Source organism: Aplysia californica, unplaced genomic scaffold (assembly GCF_000002075.1).
Source record: "Aplysia californica isolate F4 #8 unplaced genomic scaffold, AplCal3.0 scaffold00152, whole genome shotgun sequence".
NCBI classification, from domain to species: Eukaryota; Metazoa; Mollusca; class Gastropoda; order Aplysiida; family Aplysiidae; genus Aplysia; species Aplysia californica.
In genome coordinates, this window is record NW_004797422.1 from 642,891 (window position 1) to 658,067 (window position 15,177).

At 39.3% G+C, this 15,177-nt stretch overlaps 2 protein-coding genes across 5 annotated transcripts in view; one reads left to right on the forward strand and one right to left on the reverse strand.

Moving 5' to 3' along the window:
- The window catches only part of LOC101862793, a 43,215-nt gene extending 33,126 nt beyond the window's left edge, over nucleotides 1–10,089 (forward strand). Inside the window, exons 1-3 of one of the 4 annotated variants that reach the window (XM_035969524.1) lie at nucleotides 209–464; nucleotides 5,763–6,846; nucleotides 8,086–10,089. In XM_035969524.1, the coding sequence (XP_035825417.1) occupies nucleotides 278–464; nucleotides 5,763–6,846; nucleotides 8,086–8,947 (2,133 nt within the window). In that variant the 5' untranslated portion in view covers nucleotides 209–277 and the 3' untranslated portion in view covers nucleotides 8,948–10,089. Of the gene's footprint in view, nucleotides 1–208; nucleotides 575–5,762; nucleotides 6,847–8,085 lie in introns of those variants that run through there. The other 3 variants (XM_005097334.3, XM_013081944.2, XM_005097333.3) reach the window with 3 other exon arrangements.
- A 4,534-nt stretch (nucleotides 10,090–14,623) lies between these two features.
- Nucleotides 14,624–15,177, reverse strand: part of LOC101863812 (caltractin) — a 6,063-nt gene continuing 5,509 nt past the window's right edge. The window contains exon 3 of the mRNA XM_005097337.3: nucleotides 14,624–14,853. Within this exon, the coding sequence (XP_005097394.1) occupies nucleotides 14,716–14,853 (138 nt within the window). The 3' untranslated portion in view covers nucleotides 14,624–14,715. The remainder of the gene's footprint in view (nucleotides 14,854–15,177) is intronic.

Consider the following 15,177-nt stretch of genomic DNA (forward strand, 5'->3'; position numbering starts at 1 on the left):
TATATATATATACATCTCAAGAGATACACATACCTACATTTGTGTTGCAAGTGCTATTGCTAATTTAATTACACTAATCCCTTTCGTCCATGTTACTGATGATACCTTTAAATCTGTCCCTGGTGAAATATAGCCTTTATCGTGTTGGCTTGGAGCTTATTAGTATTACATTCTCTGATTACATTTAACCCCTTGCTGTAGGCCTATGGGCCTTGTGTCCACAGACACAGAACACACGATTTAATCCAACGACACGGAGTCACTGCCTCTTGCAGTCATGCACCCGTATCACTATCAGTTTGTTTCGTCCAGAAAGTTGAAATCGGCCTTGTTTTTAATCAGAAGGCAGGGGCAGTTACTCGTTACTACCTCACTCGCTGCCGGACTGCCGGAGTTCTGTCCTGACTCAGATCAGTTCGCTGCCTGCTGTGGATTTTTACCTGTCTTAAAAACTCAAATACTATGTAACTATTAATGTTCAAATACAGAAATCTAGCTGATTTCAGTAAGAGATGTTGATCTTTACAGAATAGAAAGAATTTTGACTGGATATTATTTTGCTCTTGTTTTACAGGTGTTTAAGAAACGACAATTTTTGTGCCCCCTCCTTCTTTTATACTGAACTGTCTATCCACAAGCCCAAGAATAGATCTAATCTAGATCTAGACTCTAGATCTAGATCTAAATCTAGATTTAGATCTAGAATCTTCCAAATCTAGATCTGTTTCTGCTGTTTTTGTGAATGTGTTGGAGTAGGGGATCGTTGTAAGAGTGTACGGGTCAGCTGCTACACTACAATCTTTTTGGCTACTGACCATTAAAAGAAAGACGGGCACTACTTGACTCGGATATGGTGGTCCTGACTTTTGTGTAGGCCTACTGAAATATCAATACTGATTTAAATAGTCTGTATCAATGTTTTATCAGTAGCCTAGATCTAGATCTAGAATCTAAATCTAACCTACAAAATGAGCAATATTTAATTTCTCTTGTTTTTCACAAAGCAAGGGGGGGTTGCCCCCCTGACTAAAAAAAAACAAAACATGGGGTGTTTCAGCGGGGCATGCCCCCCTGAATTTGGCCACGATATGATGTTTTGCAATTAGGTTTGAAAGGCTATCTCTCCGGCTTGCGAATCAAAAAGTAATCGTTTAGACTTAGAACCAGAAGTAATCGTCGTTGGGGTCGAAACTAGATCTAGATTCTAGATAAAATTCTCTATTTCCCTATCACAAAAGTCGGGACCACCACCATATCCGAGTAGTGCCGAAAGACGTCTTACAATGAATCCCCTACTCCAAGCCACTGTTCTCATTCTCAGATCCAAAATAGTGATCTTCTTCTTGTTCAACATCTCTAAATTAATAACTAAATCTACAATCTAGATAAATCGAAATGAAAATGGAACTACTCTCTCTACTAGATTTAGGGGAGGACTTTCTGAAAGAGCGAGCACTATGAGACAACAGAGTAGAACAGGATTGGGGCTCTCTTCGGGAGAAGTGGTCCCGGCCTAACTCCATAGAAATATTTTAGATCTATCTACATTTATGTACACAATCGGAAACAACGGAAGTCGCGTAAAAAAGGGGGGGAGTAGTCCCCCTGCAAAAAAGGGGGCTCAGGGGGGTCTTCCCTCTGCTAAATTCACAAAAATAACGGTTTGTGACAGTTTTTAGTGCCAAAATTGTTCTCAGCGCACAAAAAAACCTGTTAAAATAGTGCCCAAAAATAGTCTAAAATGGGTTTGGACCTTTTCCATTATAAATTTACCGCTGGTCTTTTCACCCTGGCAACTCAGTCAGCTTTATTACTCGACATTTCCGAATTCGTGTAAATTTCTATGGAGTAGGCTGTCCCCGTCGTTTTATGCAAGAAAAATTCTGAAATTATATTATTATGCAAACTGAGCCCAAAAATGTTAAATTATAGCGATTCTGTTTTTGGTTTTTTTTATATTCAAAGAATGATAGGAAAATGATCAGAAATTATGCAAAAAATGATCAAATTTTGGTAAATTATGCGGGGTGCATAAAACCACGGGGACAGGTTAGGCCAGGACCACTTCTCTCGAAGAGTGTCGGGGGTAGGGTTAGGTCTCTTCTTTATATGTTTGTTGGGGTGATCGCTCATTACAGAAGTCCTTCCAGATTTAGTGCGAAGGCTGTCCCATATTTATAAGTTTTGGGTTTCTCTGCCCAGGGTTGGGCCATAATTTCCGTAGTCTAAATGTCTTGAGTATTGAGCAGGCTAAAATGGCAATTGTATCAAGTTCATTACACTTGAGACCAAAAGTGAACCTTAATAACTTGTTGAAGCAGTTTGAGAAAAACAAAAAGACACACTCTACTGAGTTACAGTCCAGTACTTTGCTATTTAATAAGTCTTCTTCTGTGATCCCCTAAGGTTGACCATAGTAGCGGTACTCAACCATAACAAGATACAGTTGTACTCGGATTCAACGAAGTCGTCGGACCTGACCCTCAATTTAGTTGAATCCGAGTCTTCATTAAGTACTGTTTTATAGCAAACATGAGGTTTCTGTGCAGATAATTACAGGCTTCGAGCAAGTAGCATAATATAAGTAAAGTAACAAGTGGTAGGCTACCCAGAAATGCTTGCTTTTTTGCCCCTTTTCGACTTCATCAAGAAACAAAAATAGTTTGGTTTCAAATGAGAGGCATTCGTTTCTCTGATGCCATACCGAAAAAATGCTTGATAATTGCAGGAAAATACGCTCAGTTCTACCAATCACACGCTGTGCTAAGGGGCCGATTCATTCAAATGCACGCCTGTGTCATATATGATGCATTGTTTGCCGAATAAGTTGTGTTGCTGTGTAAAGCCTAACATACGCCAACGTTTGATTCCGCAGACCAATGCGCAATTCATTCCGTATGTATGTCAAAATTAGCTTATACGTTGTAATATTTATTAGTAGCCGGGGGGGAAATGACTGACGCGTTTGTATCTCTACTGACTTTCCATAACCGGGCTGCTTGTGCCCCTTCCCCCCTAGATACACACACATCTATAGATGATAGCCACACATGACATGTGCTGGCCACCTGTCCGACACTGACACAGGCTAGAACACATGCACATGCCAGCAAAGTGTGTGCTAGTATGAAAGGAGGCCACTGATTGGTCCCACAAAATATACACAACAGGTTAAGCGAATGCTGGTGCCATGGATGGTTTCAGGAATAGATAACGTTTGTTGCGGGAGGAAAATGGGCGAAGCCACGTTGGCGAGGACTGTCTTACTTGTCCACTGTGTTGGGGTCACTGCAGTCGGAACATGTCCATTTCTGCTCTCCCCCCCTCTTCAGGATCCATCCCACAGTCTGTCTGCTTATAGTCTCCATCATAATCTGGTTGGAAATCCGTTGGACTGGTCCGCACAGATGACTGTGTTTCCCCTCTCTTCGTTGGATCCCCTTCTCCTTCAATCTACCTAGAGTGTGGGAACGGCTATCCGCCCTATTCTTCCTCAAATTTTCCCTTACAGCGGTTAGGACGGTTGGTGGGTCCAGTGTCAAATTCCCTCCCACTTTTGCGTCTCCAGTCAGCTTGTCTACTCTCCCGTTGCCAGTTACCCCCGCGTGGCCCGGGCAGATGATCCAGGCCACTCTTTCCAGGCTGCTCTCCCTGATCGTAGCATTCCAGTCCGCATACAGCATCCCTTTCTGTATCTTCTGTAGTGTGCTCATTGAGTCAGTAATGATTATTGCTCGCTGATGGCTTGTGTTCTTGATTCAGTGTAGAGCCTCCCTTATGGCTTTTATCTCCATACACATACTTGATGTTGTCAGTGCAGTTGCTCCACTTTGCTCTTTCACTACTACCCCATCAACTCTGACACTGAGGGCCCAGCCCGATTTGACTCCTCTGTTGACAGATCCATCCGTGAAGATCACAGCATCTCCATGTTCGCTCTGCTCTTCTATCAGGGTTTCAATTTCAGCGTTTGTAGTTCCAAGTGGCCAGTTGCGACATTCTCTACCCAATGTTGCCTTCACAGTTGTGTACTCTCCGAGCGCATCTTTGACTACAACCCAATCCCTGCCTCTCCTGATGTCTTGCATCTGGCAGCACTCGTTGGTGTTTGTGGCTTGAGTCATCCATTCTGTGCCCCTCTTTAGCCTTGATGTCATCTGCCATCCCACTTTCTTATGTAGAGGGTTTGTCTTGTCTTTGCTGACTCGCAGAAAGGCTTGGACTTGTGCCAGTTTGTGCCTCTCGTCTACACATGGGAAGTCTATGACATATCTCATTGCTTCAGCTGAAGTGTCTCGTGTGCACCCTAGGATTGCCCTCATTCCTTCATTCCTTCTTTACATGGTGAGGACTGTTCATCCTGCAAGCCTTTTAGTTGAATCCAAGCTTACTTATTTATATTTTCTTATCCCCTACTGCCAGAAGTGGGAGAGGTGAGCTGTGACGCAGAATACCTATGAAGTTTGCCGCTGTGCGGGATTAAACTTTGCTTGCATTTTTTAAAAAAATTATCGCGGCTAAAAACTGATTTCACTTTTGGAATCAATTTGTCAAAATATGCAAAGTGGCTTGTGGGGAACCTGATTTGATGCCATCTAAACTTTAGCAAACTTTGTCTTTGAATAGTCAATTTTGAATTTGAAGCCATGTATCGAGGTCACCCACTGCGTTGTGCATCGGACGTCACAGCTGCTAAGCCTTCACATTGCACTGTCGCTGTACAGTGTACAGTATGGCGACTTGGTTGAAAGACACTGTTATTCTCTTTATTGAGATGTAGGGATCTACAGATCCCATGAATGTTTGCGGACATCATTTTGCAAATAGTCAAGTTACATCAAGATGGAACTAAAGACTTTGTGATTTGAAAAAAATACAAAAACAAAAAAATAACAACAAAACAAAACAACAAAAATAAAACAACACACACCCAAAAAAAAAATCACCCAAAATGTCATAACAACAGTGTGAGTGAACAAACTGCATTTTTAAAGCCAGTCTTTTGTCCAATTAGGCCTTTTTAAAAATTTTGAAAATCGAGACGAAATGTAACACATCTGGTCTAGCTATATTCGATACTGTAGGCGATGCACCAAGATCAACTGTAACAAAGAAATATAGTGAAGTACTTGTCAGTGTTCCCCGGTAAAATGATGTCGGCTGTCGCTGTTCCCCGACGCAGCTCTTTTTAGCAAACAATCGAATGACACAGCCGTGCATTTGAACGAATTGGGTCTTTTTTTGCACAGCTCATAATATGCATGCATTTAAGGCACCACTTGTTACTTCTCTACATTACTTGCTCAGTGCCTGTAATTTTCTCTACACAAAACCTTATGTTTACTATAACAAACATTCTGATTCAAAGAGATTTTAGGTTGGGCCCGGCGACGTCGTTGAATCCGAGTTCCTCTATGAATAGGAAGATTATATTCCTTTTTTAAAGTACCCTAAAACTGTATGTTTTCAAGTATTTTGTGTCCTCAGTGAGTTAAATGGAACCATTGTGGCCCTACAGGTGTCGGTTGTATAGCTTAAAAAGATTTTAGTTTGATTCCCATGTCGGCAGAAATGTTATCAACTGGGTAGCTCTGTCTTTCTAATTGGTTGTTGTTCTCGTAGTAGCCCGACAGGCAAGATCGAAGCAGCCTACCTCATAAATGATCTAAATTGTGTCAATTAGGGCATGGAACATCTTTAATCTCTATGCTTTTCATCATTGCCTTTTTAATCTTAAGATTTTTGTTTGATTTTTTTTCCAGATATCATTTCCAGCCGTGATCTTGAAGAGGCAGAAAGCGACAGTGCGACAGACGTAAAGATGGAATCCCAAGAAGCGGAAACATCTCATTGCTATGGTGATGAAGTCAGTCCTTTGCCAAAGGCTTTGGAGAACCACACACAAGCTAAGGCTTTGGAGAACAACACACAAGCTAAGGCTTTGGAAAACAACACCCAAGCTACCACTAACACTGTGCAGGAACGTTCAGAGTTGGATGGTTCTTCAAGTAAAGAAAAAAGTATGAACAGTTCCAAGGATTACGAAGAGAATTCTCCTGTATCAAAGCTTGAACATAATATTGTGCACACAGACGAGGCAGATTCTTTAAAGATTTCTGACCCACCTGTTCCAATTAAACGACGGGGAAGACCGCGTAAGGGCATGCCTGTGAAAAGAAAAATAATCAAGAGTTTGCCGCAATCCCACCCGAAAAAGAAGCGCAAGAGAGAAACATTTCCTATTCGATTGGATCTCAAACATCGAGGTCCTGAAAGAGAAGTTCTCGAAAGCCTTGATGCTCTCTCTTTGGCTGTCGAAATGGGCTACGCCAATCCCCATGAACAGACTGGTGACGTTTCTGAGAAAGATTCCACACAGGAACAACGCTCAGGACAAGACGGAGAAGTTGTCGTTAAGAAAATAAGTGCTGTTGAAAACATTCAGCAGGTGATTGATTACAAAAAGACGTGTAGCTGCGTATGCCTGATGCCTTTACAAGTGCGAGACATTGCATCTCATCGTTTAAAGATTTCAGTGCTGGATAGACAGCAAAGAGATTTTTTTATCATGGGTCTTTTTTGTAGCTCAGCCATTCCTTCTTCAAATTCCAGGGTAGTTGACCGACAAGTACATAGGTACAACTACCGGTTTCTGAACTCACGTGTGTGCCAACCTTGTTTTCTGTTTGTGAATAACATTGGTGATAATTACATGAAAGCCATAAAGAAACATTACATTGCCTATGGTGTGAAATCTAGAACTCACGGGAACATCGGCAGGAAGCCACGCACTGCTCTGGCTTCGAGGGAAGATGACGTGTCGGATGTCGTGGATTTTGTCACCAAGTATGAGCTTTATTTATCGTGTGTCTTGTCTAGTGTGTTGAGTTGGAACATCCCTCGCTCCCTCTGCCCCCACACACATGTACTAGTATTTCTCTCTATGTCTATCTCCCCAAGTTTCACCTTTCTCTCCCTACCTCCTCCAAATCCCCCCCCCCCCCCCGCCTTCATTGATCTCTCCTGACCCAAGCCAAAGTATGTTTGTTGTTCACCCTGTAATACTTCTACTTCTTAACTGTTACTTAAAAGCATCTTTTAATCCTCAAATGCAAAAGTATCTGATATTTTGAGAGTTTTTAATTATTCATGACGACACAGATGTCAGGGGTGAATACATATCATAGCCTTTGAATGAAATGACTGGATGGCTTTAAATCATTAAATCATAGTTATGCCCTTAACAAATTACTGTTTTTAAGTTAAACCCCCCCCCCCATTTTTCTCGAAATGACCACAAGATGGCTTAGACTTAGACCCTTTGTTTTTCTGACCCCTTTCATTTTAAGAAAGACAATATTATGTATGCAGTGAAAATTGATTTGACATTTTATAATATTCACTCAAAGATTTCTCAGCACTTTTGAAACTGCAAAGTGTATGGATCATTGATGCCCAGTGCACACTGCCTATCGGATTCATTAGATTGATTTGGTCACCAGCCAGCCTGATTTTCTTTCCCCTAGATGGCACAGCTGTTACCATTTTGGCACAGTACGAACTAATTTATCTAAACTTGGCTGTGACCTTCAAAATCAAGCATGTTTGTTTTTCAGTCGAGTCGAATCAGTTGTATTGTGCCAAAATGATAGCCTTTTCCCTCTCATGAAGGAAATATTGACTGGCCCTAACTCTATCTGATAAACCCGATTGGTAGTGTGCTCTAGGTATAAGCCTACCAGTACTACTATCAATGTTTAGGCCTAGGTGCACCTTTAGTTCAGCTGATGTCACTCTGGGATGAAGAGGAGATGACCATGGTTTGAATCACAGTATGCACACTTTCTTATCTTGAATTTTGGCTGTCCGGGGAGTGTGCATGCTTTTCCTCTCCAGCAGTTGACCTGGATTCTATTGCAGATGGATTGTAAATCTGAGGTCCTGCTTCTTTCGTTACTTTTTGTTTTAATTGAAAGGAATTGATGCACAATATTGAAGCACAGTTTAGTTCTTATACATTAAAATGCCTTATCGATAGACATGTTTTATATTCTTTCTTTTCTTTTTTTTTTTTTTTTTTTACAGATATGCAATGTTACAAGGAATACCTGCTCCCAGGCCGCCGAAAAATTCAAAATCGAAAAGAGTGATTCGACTTCCGCCGACGGATACTTTTGCTAGTGTTTACAAGCAATATAAAGAACTGTGCAGTGACTCTGGGAAGAAACAGCTTGGTTTGACATCGTTTAAAAAGATATGGCACGAGAAGGTTGGCCACGTGAAAGTAGCTTCGAACTACTCAAAGGGTAGTGGGAAAGAAACAACACCAACAGCTACTGTCTTTCCTCCTCCCCCACAAGTGACTACACAGTCCAGTAGCAAAGATATGATGGCGATGCCCATTCCTAGCCAAGACAAAGTGGAACACAAGCGATATATGAAAGGAAAGACAAAAATGACTATGTCCAAATACGCGTCTCCTCATCCCCAGAGTTATGGCGATATCCCCCAGCAGACGCCTCAGATGAACCTTCCCTTTGAGCTGAGCAGCGGCGCGGAAATGCCACAAGCGCCTGTGGTGTCTTTCTGTATGTACCTCAATGAAAACCCAGTTTCTTCCTCCGAATCTTCTTCTTCTTCATGGCAACACGATTTACTAATGCCACACCACAGTCACCATCATAGTCATAGTATGTCTCACTCCCATGCTCACATACCCCAGGGGTCGGCCCCACACCCTAATGCCAGTGTCAATGTGAGCAGAGCCAGCGAAACGAGTCGTCAAGTCGCCTCCACCCTCCCATCAACCTCATCCGAGGGGTTGGGCTCCGGCTTCATGCACAACGCGCCTGTCGGAATCCCATCTGCCCCGCGGCCGTCTTTGGGGTTGTCCGGGCAGACGTTCCTTCCCTTACAGTCGTCAGGGCTTCCTGGCCACCAGTGGTAGCTTCTGAATAAAAAAATTTTTTTTTAAAGCAGATCATATTCAGACTTTTCAATCATGAGAAATTATTGACTGTGTAGTGCTAAGTAATGAAGACTGCAACTAAATTATGAAAGATTTAGTCTTTTTTCTGTTCCCCACTTTGTCTTTTTCATCATGAATTTTTCAAGTACAACATGTTCTAACATATTTATTGCTATTGTTATTATTATGATATCATGGTTGTCATCATCATCATTTTTTTTTAATCATCATCATCATTGTCGTCATCATCTGAGGAGGGTTGGGCTCCAGCTTCATGCAGAGTGCGCTCGTCGGAATACCATCTGCCCCACGGTCATCCCTTGACGTTCTATCCTTTACCGTCCTCAGGGCTTCCTGATCGCCAGTGGTAGCTTCAGTTTTTTTTGTTTTTTTCTTTACACAGATTGTTCTTGCACTTCTCAATCATGAGAAATGCTTTCCACTTTATCTGTGCCATCATGATTGTTCCATGTACTGTACCAACATCTTTATTGCCATTGTTAATATATCATCATCATCACCACATCATCATCACATCATCATTGTGTCTCTTTTTAAAATTTTTATTATTTCTTTAAGTAGTATTCTGAAAAGACACATCACTAGTACAACTAGTAGCCTAATATTTACTATCATTAGCACTTTTAAAAAAGTTTATTCTTGGCATCATTGTTGTTGTCTTTGTTATGATACATTGTTGTTGTCATTGTTATGATATTGTTCGTGCTGTTTATTCTTGTTGCTCATTGATATATTTTTGTGGCATTTTATGACATTGTGGTGAAATCAAGTGGACAGGATGAACGGTTTATGTTTGTTGTGTACTGTTGTTTTGTTTCATCTGAATGTGAGTGGTCAATACTGAAAGCTTGTGAACAGTAGCATAATGCAATTTGAGTATTATGTATATTATTATGTGAGAAAAAAAAATGAAGCTTTTTCTTCTTTCAAGATAGATCCTTATCTTCTCCTTTAGTCATCACTGAAAACTGTTATTAATATTAATATATATATTAAAATGATCATTAATTTTATCTATCACATGATGACCTTCTTGTGAGGCTTCATCATTCATAGTCAGAAATCAAACTAAAATATAAGAAAATTATCAAAAAAAAGAAGCTGAAATTTGGACCCCTTGATTTTATAATAATAAAGACATTGAAGGAATCATGTTTTGCTTAGGTCTCTGTTGCTGTTCTACTGTTAATCTTTGAATGCTTCATTATTGTCTTTTTAAGTTTGATAATGTGTCTGTTAAGATGTAGATTTGTGTGATATTTTGTCAACAAACTGTACTTGTCAATTCATTTGTTTTTTTAAAGAATTCTACTACTAATTTTATGGACAGCTTTCTTTTCGTATTTGTGGTCCTTTGATGTGGAATGATTTTCCATCATATATTATATATAAATATATATATATTTTTTAAAGACTTGAGTTCCCTGGCAGTGTTTATAAAGCAGAAAAAATCGCATAATTTTGCTGAGGTGTATTTCAAGTTTTCTTACTGTTTTCATCTACGCCCGTGGTGTAGCGGTTAGACACTTCACAGACGCATGCGGGAGACCCGAATTCGTTTCCCTTGTAGGGAGAATATTTATTGAGTATTTCAGTATTTCTACTGGTTGGCCCAAACAGGCAGTGTTGAAGGCCATCTCTTAAAATGATGTAATTTGTGTTGATGGGGTCGTAAAAGTCCCCTGTGGGTGGTTGGCAGGTGCTCTCGTGTGGTTTGCTCCTTCTTTCCTATCCAAACATCTATTGTACTTTTCTCCCCTTCTTTTTTATGTTTGTTACTCTCTTGTAACACCTATAATCTTCTGGCGCTGATATGACCTTATGCAGTTGCGAGCGCCGTTAAACCTCTGCTAAGACAAGTCCCCTAAATTTTAAAAATAAATCCCCTTGGTCAATGAAAATTAGTATGTTATAAGTAAAACCGTAAAGAGAGGGAGTGGTAACAAAGACAGAGAGAGAAGAAGGGAATAAAAGATCCTCTATTTCAACTGTGTATGCATTTTTGCTGGTCAACCCTTCTATTCGTAAGTTATACGGCTGTGAATGCTGGACTATTGCTAAAGACTAAAGACAGTGAAAATAAAATAGAAGCGACAGAAATATGGTTTCTTAGGAGACTTCTGAAAGTATCTTTGAAAGAAAAAACCCCAAAAGGGATAGTACTTGAAGAAGCCTGTGGGCTGCTCGCTGATTAAAAACAATCAGGAAATGACAGATAGAGATTATGGAACACTTGAATAGACACAAAGGCTTTGAACATCTAGCTCTCACTGGCAAGATCGAAGGCAAAAGAGGCAGGGGTAGATCTAGGGCAACCTATTTGGAGAGCCTAAACGGATGGTTGACTGGGAAAGATCAGCATAATGTAACCTTTCCTGTTTAAAAAGCATCTGTGCCGAGGAATGAATGGAGAACCATGATCGCCAATGTCTGTCGCAGATCTGGCACTTTATGATGATGATTTGAGCTATTTTCTTTGTATCATTGTAACAGTAAAGGGCATTGAGCACTTTCTTTGTGGAAATGTGCTAATTGAATGTGAATTAGTTTAATTATTTTAGTATTAGTAGTAGTAGTGGTGACCCTCATGTCAATCGAGTTTCTTGCATTTAAATTTGCACGTTGGATTAAATATTATGGAATTTTTTTGCTATCCTTTCATCATTCAGAAACTTTAAAAAATGGTAATTATATTAATATAATGCCCTTCATATGTTTACCTTTGAATGATATCTTGCACGGCAAAATTGTGCATTTTTTGCAAAAATGTATTGGGGTTGGAGGAGTATGTCCTAATTTTTTGTTATAATATTTTGATGTTTATTTTAGAGACTGGAGAGACGAGTGCATTGATGTTTGTTCCATTTTTCTTAATTTTATAAAGGAGCTTTGCGTACCCTTTGATTTGAAGTATATATGACGTAGATCTATCAACAGTAGGTGACGTTTTTTTTTGTGTGTGCAATTTAAAATGTTGTCTTTTTTTATGGTTTTTATGTGAATGGGTATTTTGAAGACCCAGTAGATGTATAGACTGATGTTTGTTCTGATTATTTTTAATTCCATGCAAAAGAGCTTTTCTTTCTCTTTAATTTGATGTATATAATGTATCTATCAATCATTGGTGAATTTTTGTGACATTTTGAAATCAATAAAATTTTGTCATTTTTGCCTCCCCTTATCAAGAGTGTGAAATTGGCTTCTTGGCCAATCTCTAAGCTATATTTTGTTTATTTTGAATCATCTGATGTCTATTTAAAAAAAATTGAGCTTAATATGTGAACAGTTTGATGACAAAACGCGACAAGTGTCAAAAGTTTGGCCGAAACTATTAACATCGTATCAAGAATAGTAAAAGTGATGCACATTCCAGGGTCAACTTCTTTTTTTTTTAAATGCGGTATTTCCTCATTAAAAAAAGTGCAGAAAGTGACGCTTTTTTTTACAAAGTCTGACAAAAGTAGTTGACCGTTTTTGACAAACCGTGACATATCCTCTGTGCATCAGTCAAGGTCTTTCTTAGAGTCACATGATTTCTCTTTTGGTCGATGAAAGTTTATTGATGGTTCTTTCCCTTATTTATCATTGCGATGAGGTTATATCGCGTTTTGTCGAAAATGTGTGGAAAATCTCACCAATTAAAAGGATAAGAATTCAACATACATAGATTTCATCAATAAACAAATATCAACTATGCCTCACTTTTAGTTTACTCTGCATACAAAGTTTGCTCAAGATTAGCTATTCAGTAAATGGGTGAAGCAGAGAAATCATTTTTCTCTAAATCAGAAATACGCAAGTGCTGCGTTTTGTTGCGAAACTGTTTATATATATATGCATTAGTGACTCTTGACTGAAGAAGTTTGGTTTGTGGGGCAAAGTTTGTTTTGTGTGAGCTGCCCTGGAAAATAGTGTTTTCCATATTTCATGATGTTCTTGAAATATGTGAGGCAGCGTGGTGGAATCAGGCGCTCGTCAAAATAATAAAAGTAAAGAATTTAGCATTTTGCCGCAAGTTTGTGAATTTGATATTTTTGTTTTTTGGCTCAACACTTTTCATGCCTATTTAAAAACATTTATTTGTCTGGATTTTACAAAAAAATGTTAAGGGCATAAAAGATGTAAATTTTCAGTTTCCACAGACTTTCAAACTGAGGAAATAACTCAACTTTGGCAGCCATTTTCTCACTAATTTTACACCTGAAACCAGGCGACCCCACCCTCCTTCAATCGCCAATATCTTGACTTGTATCAAAGATAATAAATAGATATTCGTCTCATTCTGATCTCTCCTCCTTTTTTTGTGTTTGTTACTCTCTTGTAACACCTCCAGTCTTTGGCACTTATACGACCTTATTGTGTTGCAAGTGCCGTAAAACTCTTACTTAAACTTAAACTAAAGATATTCGTCTATCAAAATCAAGGCAAATGGCTAGGCTTTAAGACGACACCAATTACTCCATATGCCCCAAAATTAACGAGCGCCTGATTCCACCATGTTGTGACTCATATATATAGATCTATTACACATTCAGGCTCCTTAAAAAATATCATCCTAATGCAACGAATTTGGTAGAAAAATGCTCAGAATGAAAAATTCTTTTGATCTGTGGATTTATTTTTACTTGAAATTATAGAACCAGAAAATTTACTTATAGGTACCAAATAATGTGAATAAAAATATCAAGCTTAGTCTGTATAGACATAGAGTCACCTATGACAAACGACAACAATGTGCTATATTTTCTTATAGTTTCAGTTGAAATATATATATATATATATATATGGAAGTGATTTTTATTTGATGTTGTTTTTTTCTTTCACAAAGAACGTTCAATAAAAGTCTGAATGTCATCTCAGCTGAAAAAGTGTGGGTTTTTTATTTGATAATGATGTTGTCATGTAACAAGAGATATCCCCCCGCGGCGGTGCCACTGACTTAACTGACTAGTGTCTTTAGGCCATTCCCAAAGGGGGGAAATTTCTCGTCCAAGCTCAGTAGAATTGTAAATGGGCTGATTCATGTCACGCTCATAACTGCCTGATCTACAACAGGGTACTGCTGCTTTTTCTTTCCTATTCCTTACTATTGTCATTTCTTGTATGTTTATCACTCTCTTGTGACCTGCTATTTCCGGGGTGCCTTGATAGTTGAAGCAGACTTTGCGCTGTTGAAGCTAGAGAGGTGAGCAGAGTAAGTCCTGATTCCCTGTAAAGACTTCTCTGTTGACATCCACCCCTTGGCGCTCATATGACCTTATGCAGTTGTGAGCGCCGTAAGACCCTCTACTATAATAATAATAACAAGCGAGAGCATGGTAGTCTCCCTTTTTATGCCTTTTTTCGCCGTTTTAGATCATTTAGATATATCTCTTAGAAGTTTTTACTTTATTTTAATTTATTATAGTCTAGTGCAGAATGCAAAAGATATATTTTTTAGAGTTTAATTTTTATGCTTCAGAGGGGGCACCTTTTGACCTCTGCTCATCTGTCTGTCTAAGAGTTTATGCACAAGATGACTAAGTGACAGTACTGAACTGTTGTTGTGACAATGTGCTCTGTAGGCCTACTCTTACAATTAATAAAGAAAAAAAGATTAATGACCGGCAACATAGGGGATAGAAAAACAATCCACATAGAGATACACAAGATGCTTTATTCATTGACGAGAGGGGGATCTATTTATAAATTTGTGATTTTATTTTCTGTGGGACAAATCCATGGGCTCACTCCAACTCGGGTCTCTGCAAGATCTTTTTGAACTCGTCCAAGCTGACCACGCCGTCCTTGTTTATATCTGCGAAGGTGATCATCTCCTGGAGCTCATCAATCGGGACGTTAGCATCTAGCTCCTCTGCGATGGCCTGATGACGTACAGATACTCTTTGAAATATTCTAATTTGGTTCAATATATTATAAGTTAACAAAACGCAAACTATATTGATCTTCTGGGAAATTGGTTGGTGGATATACCACAACATCAAAGATTCTGCGTCAACACATAACATGTAAAATAAATTCACAAATTGCACCGTAGGCCTATCCAATTCACTTCATGTCCAGTGATGCAAAACAAAATACGTGTACAACTACAACGATGCGTAATTCTCTCACGCAAGCGTTCCATATAACTCTTACAGTGTGTTCGTGGGTATTGACTCTCTCTCTCTCTCTCTCTCTCTCTCTCT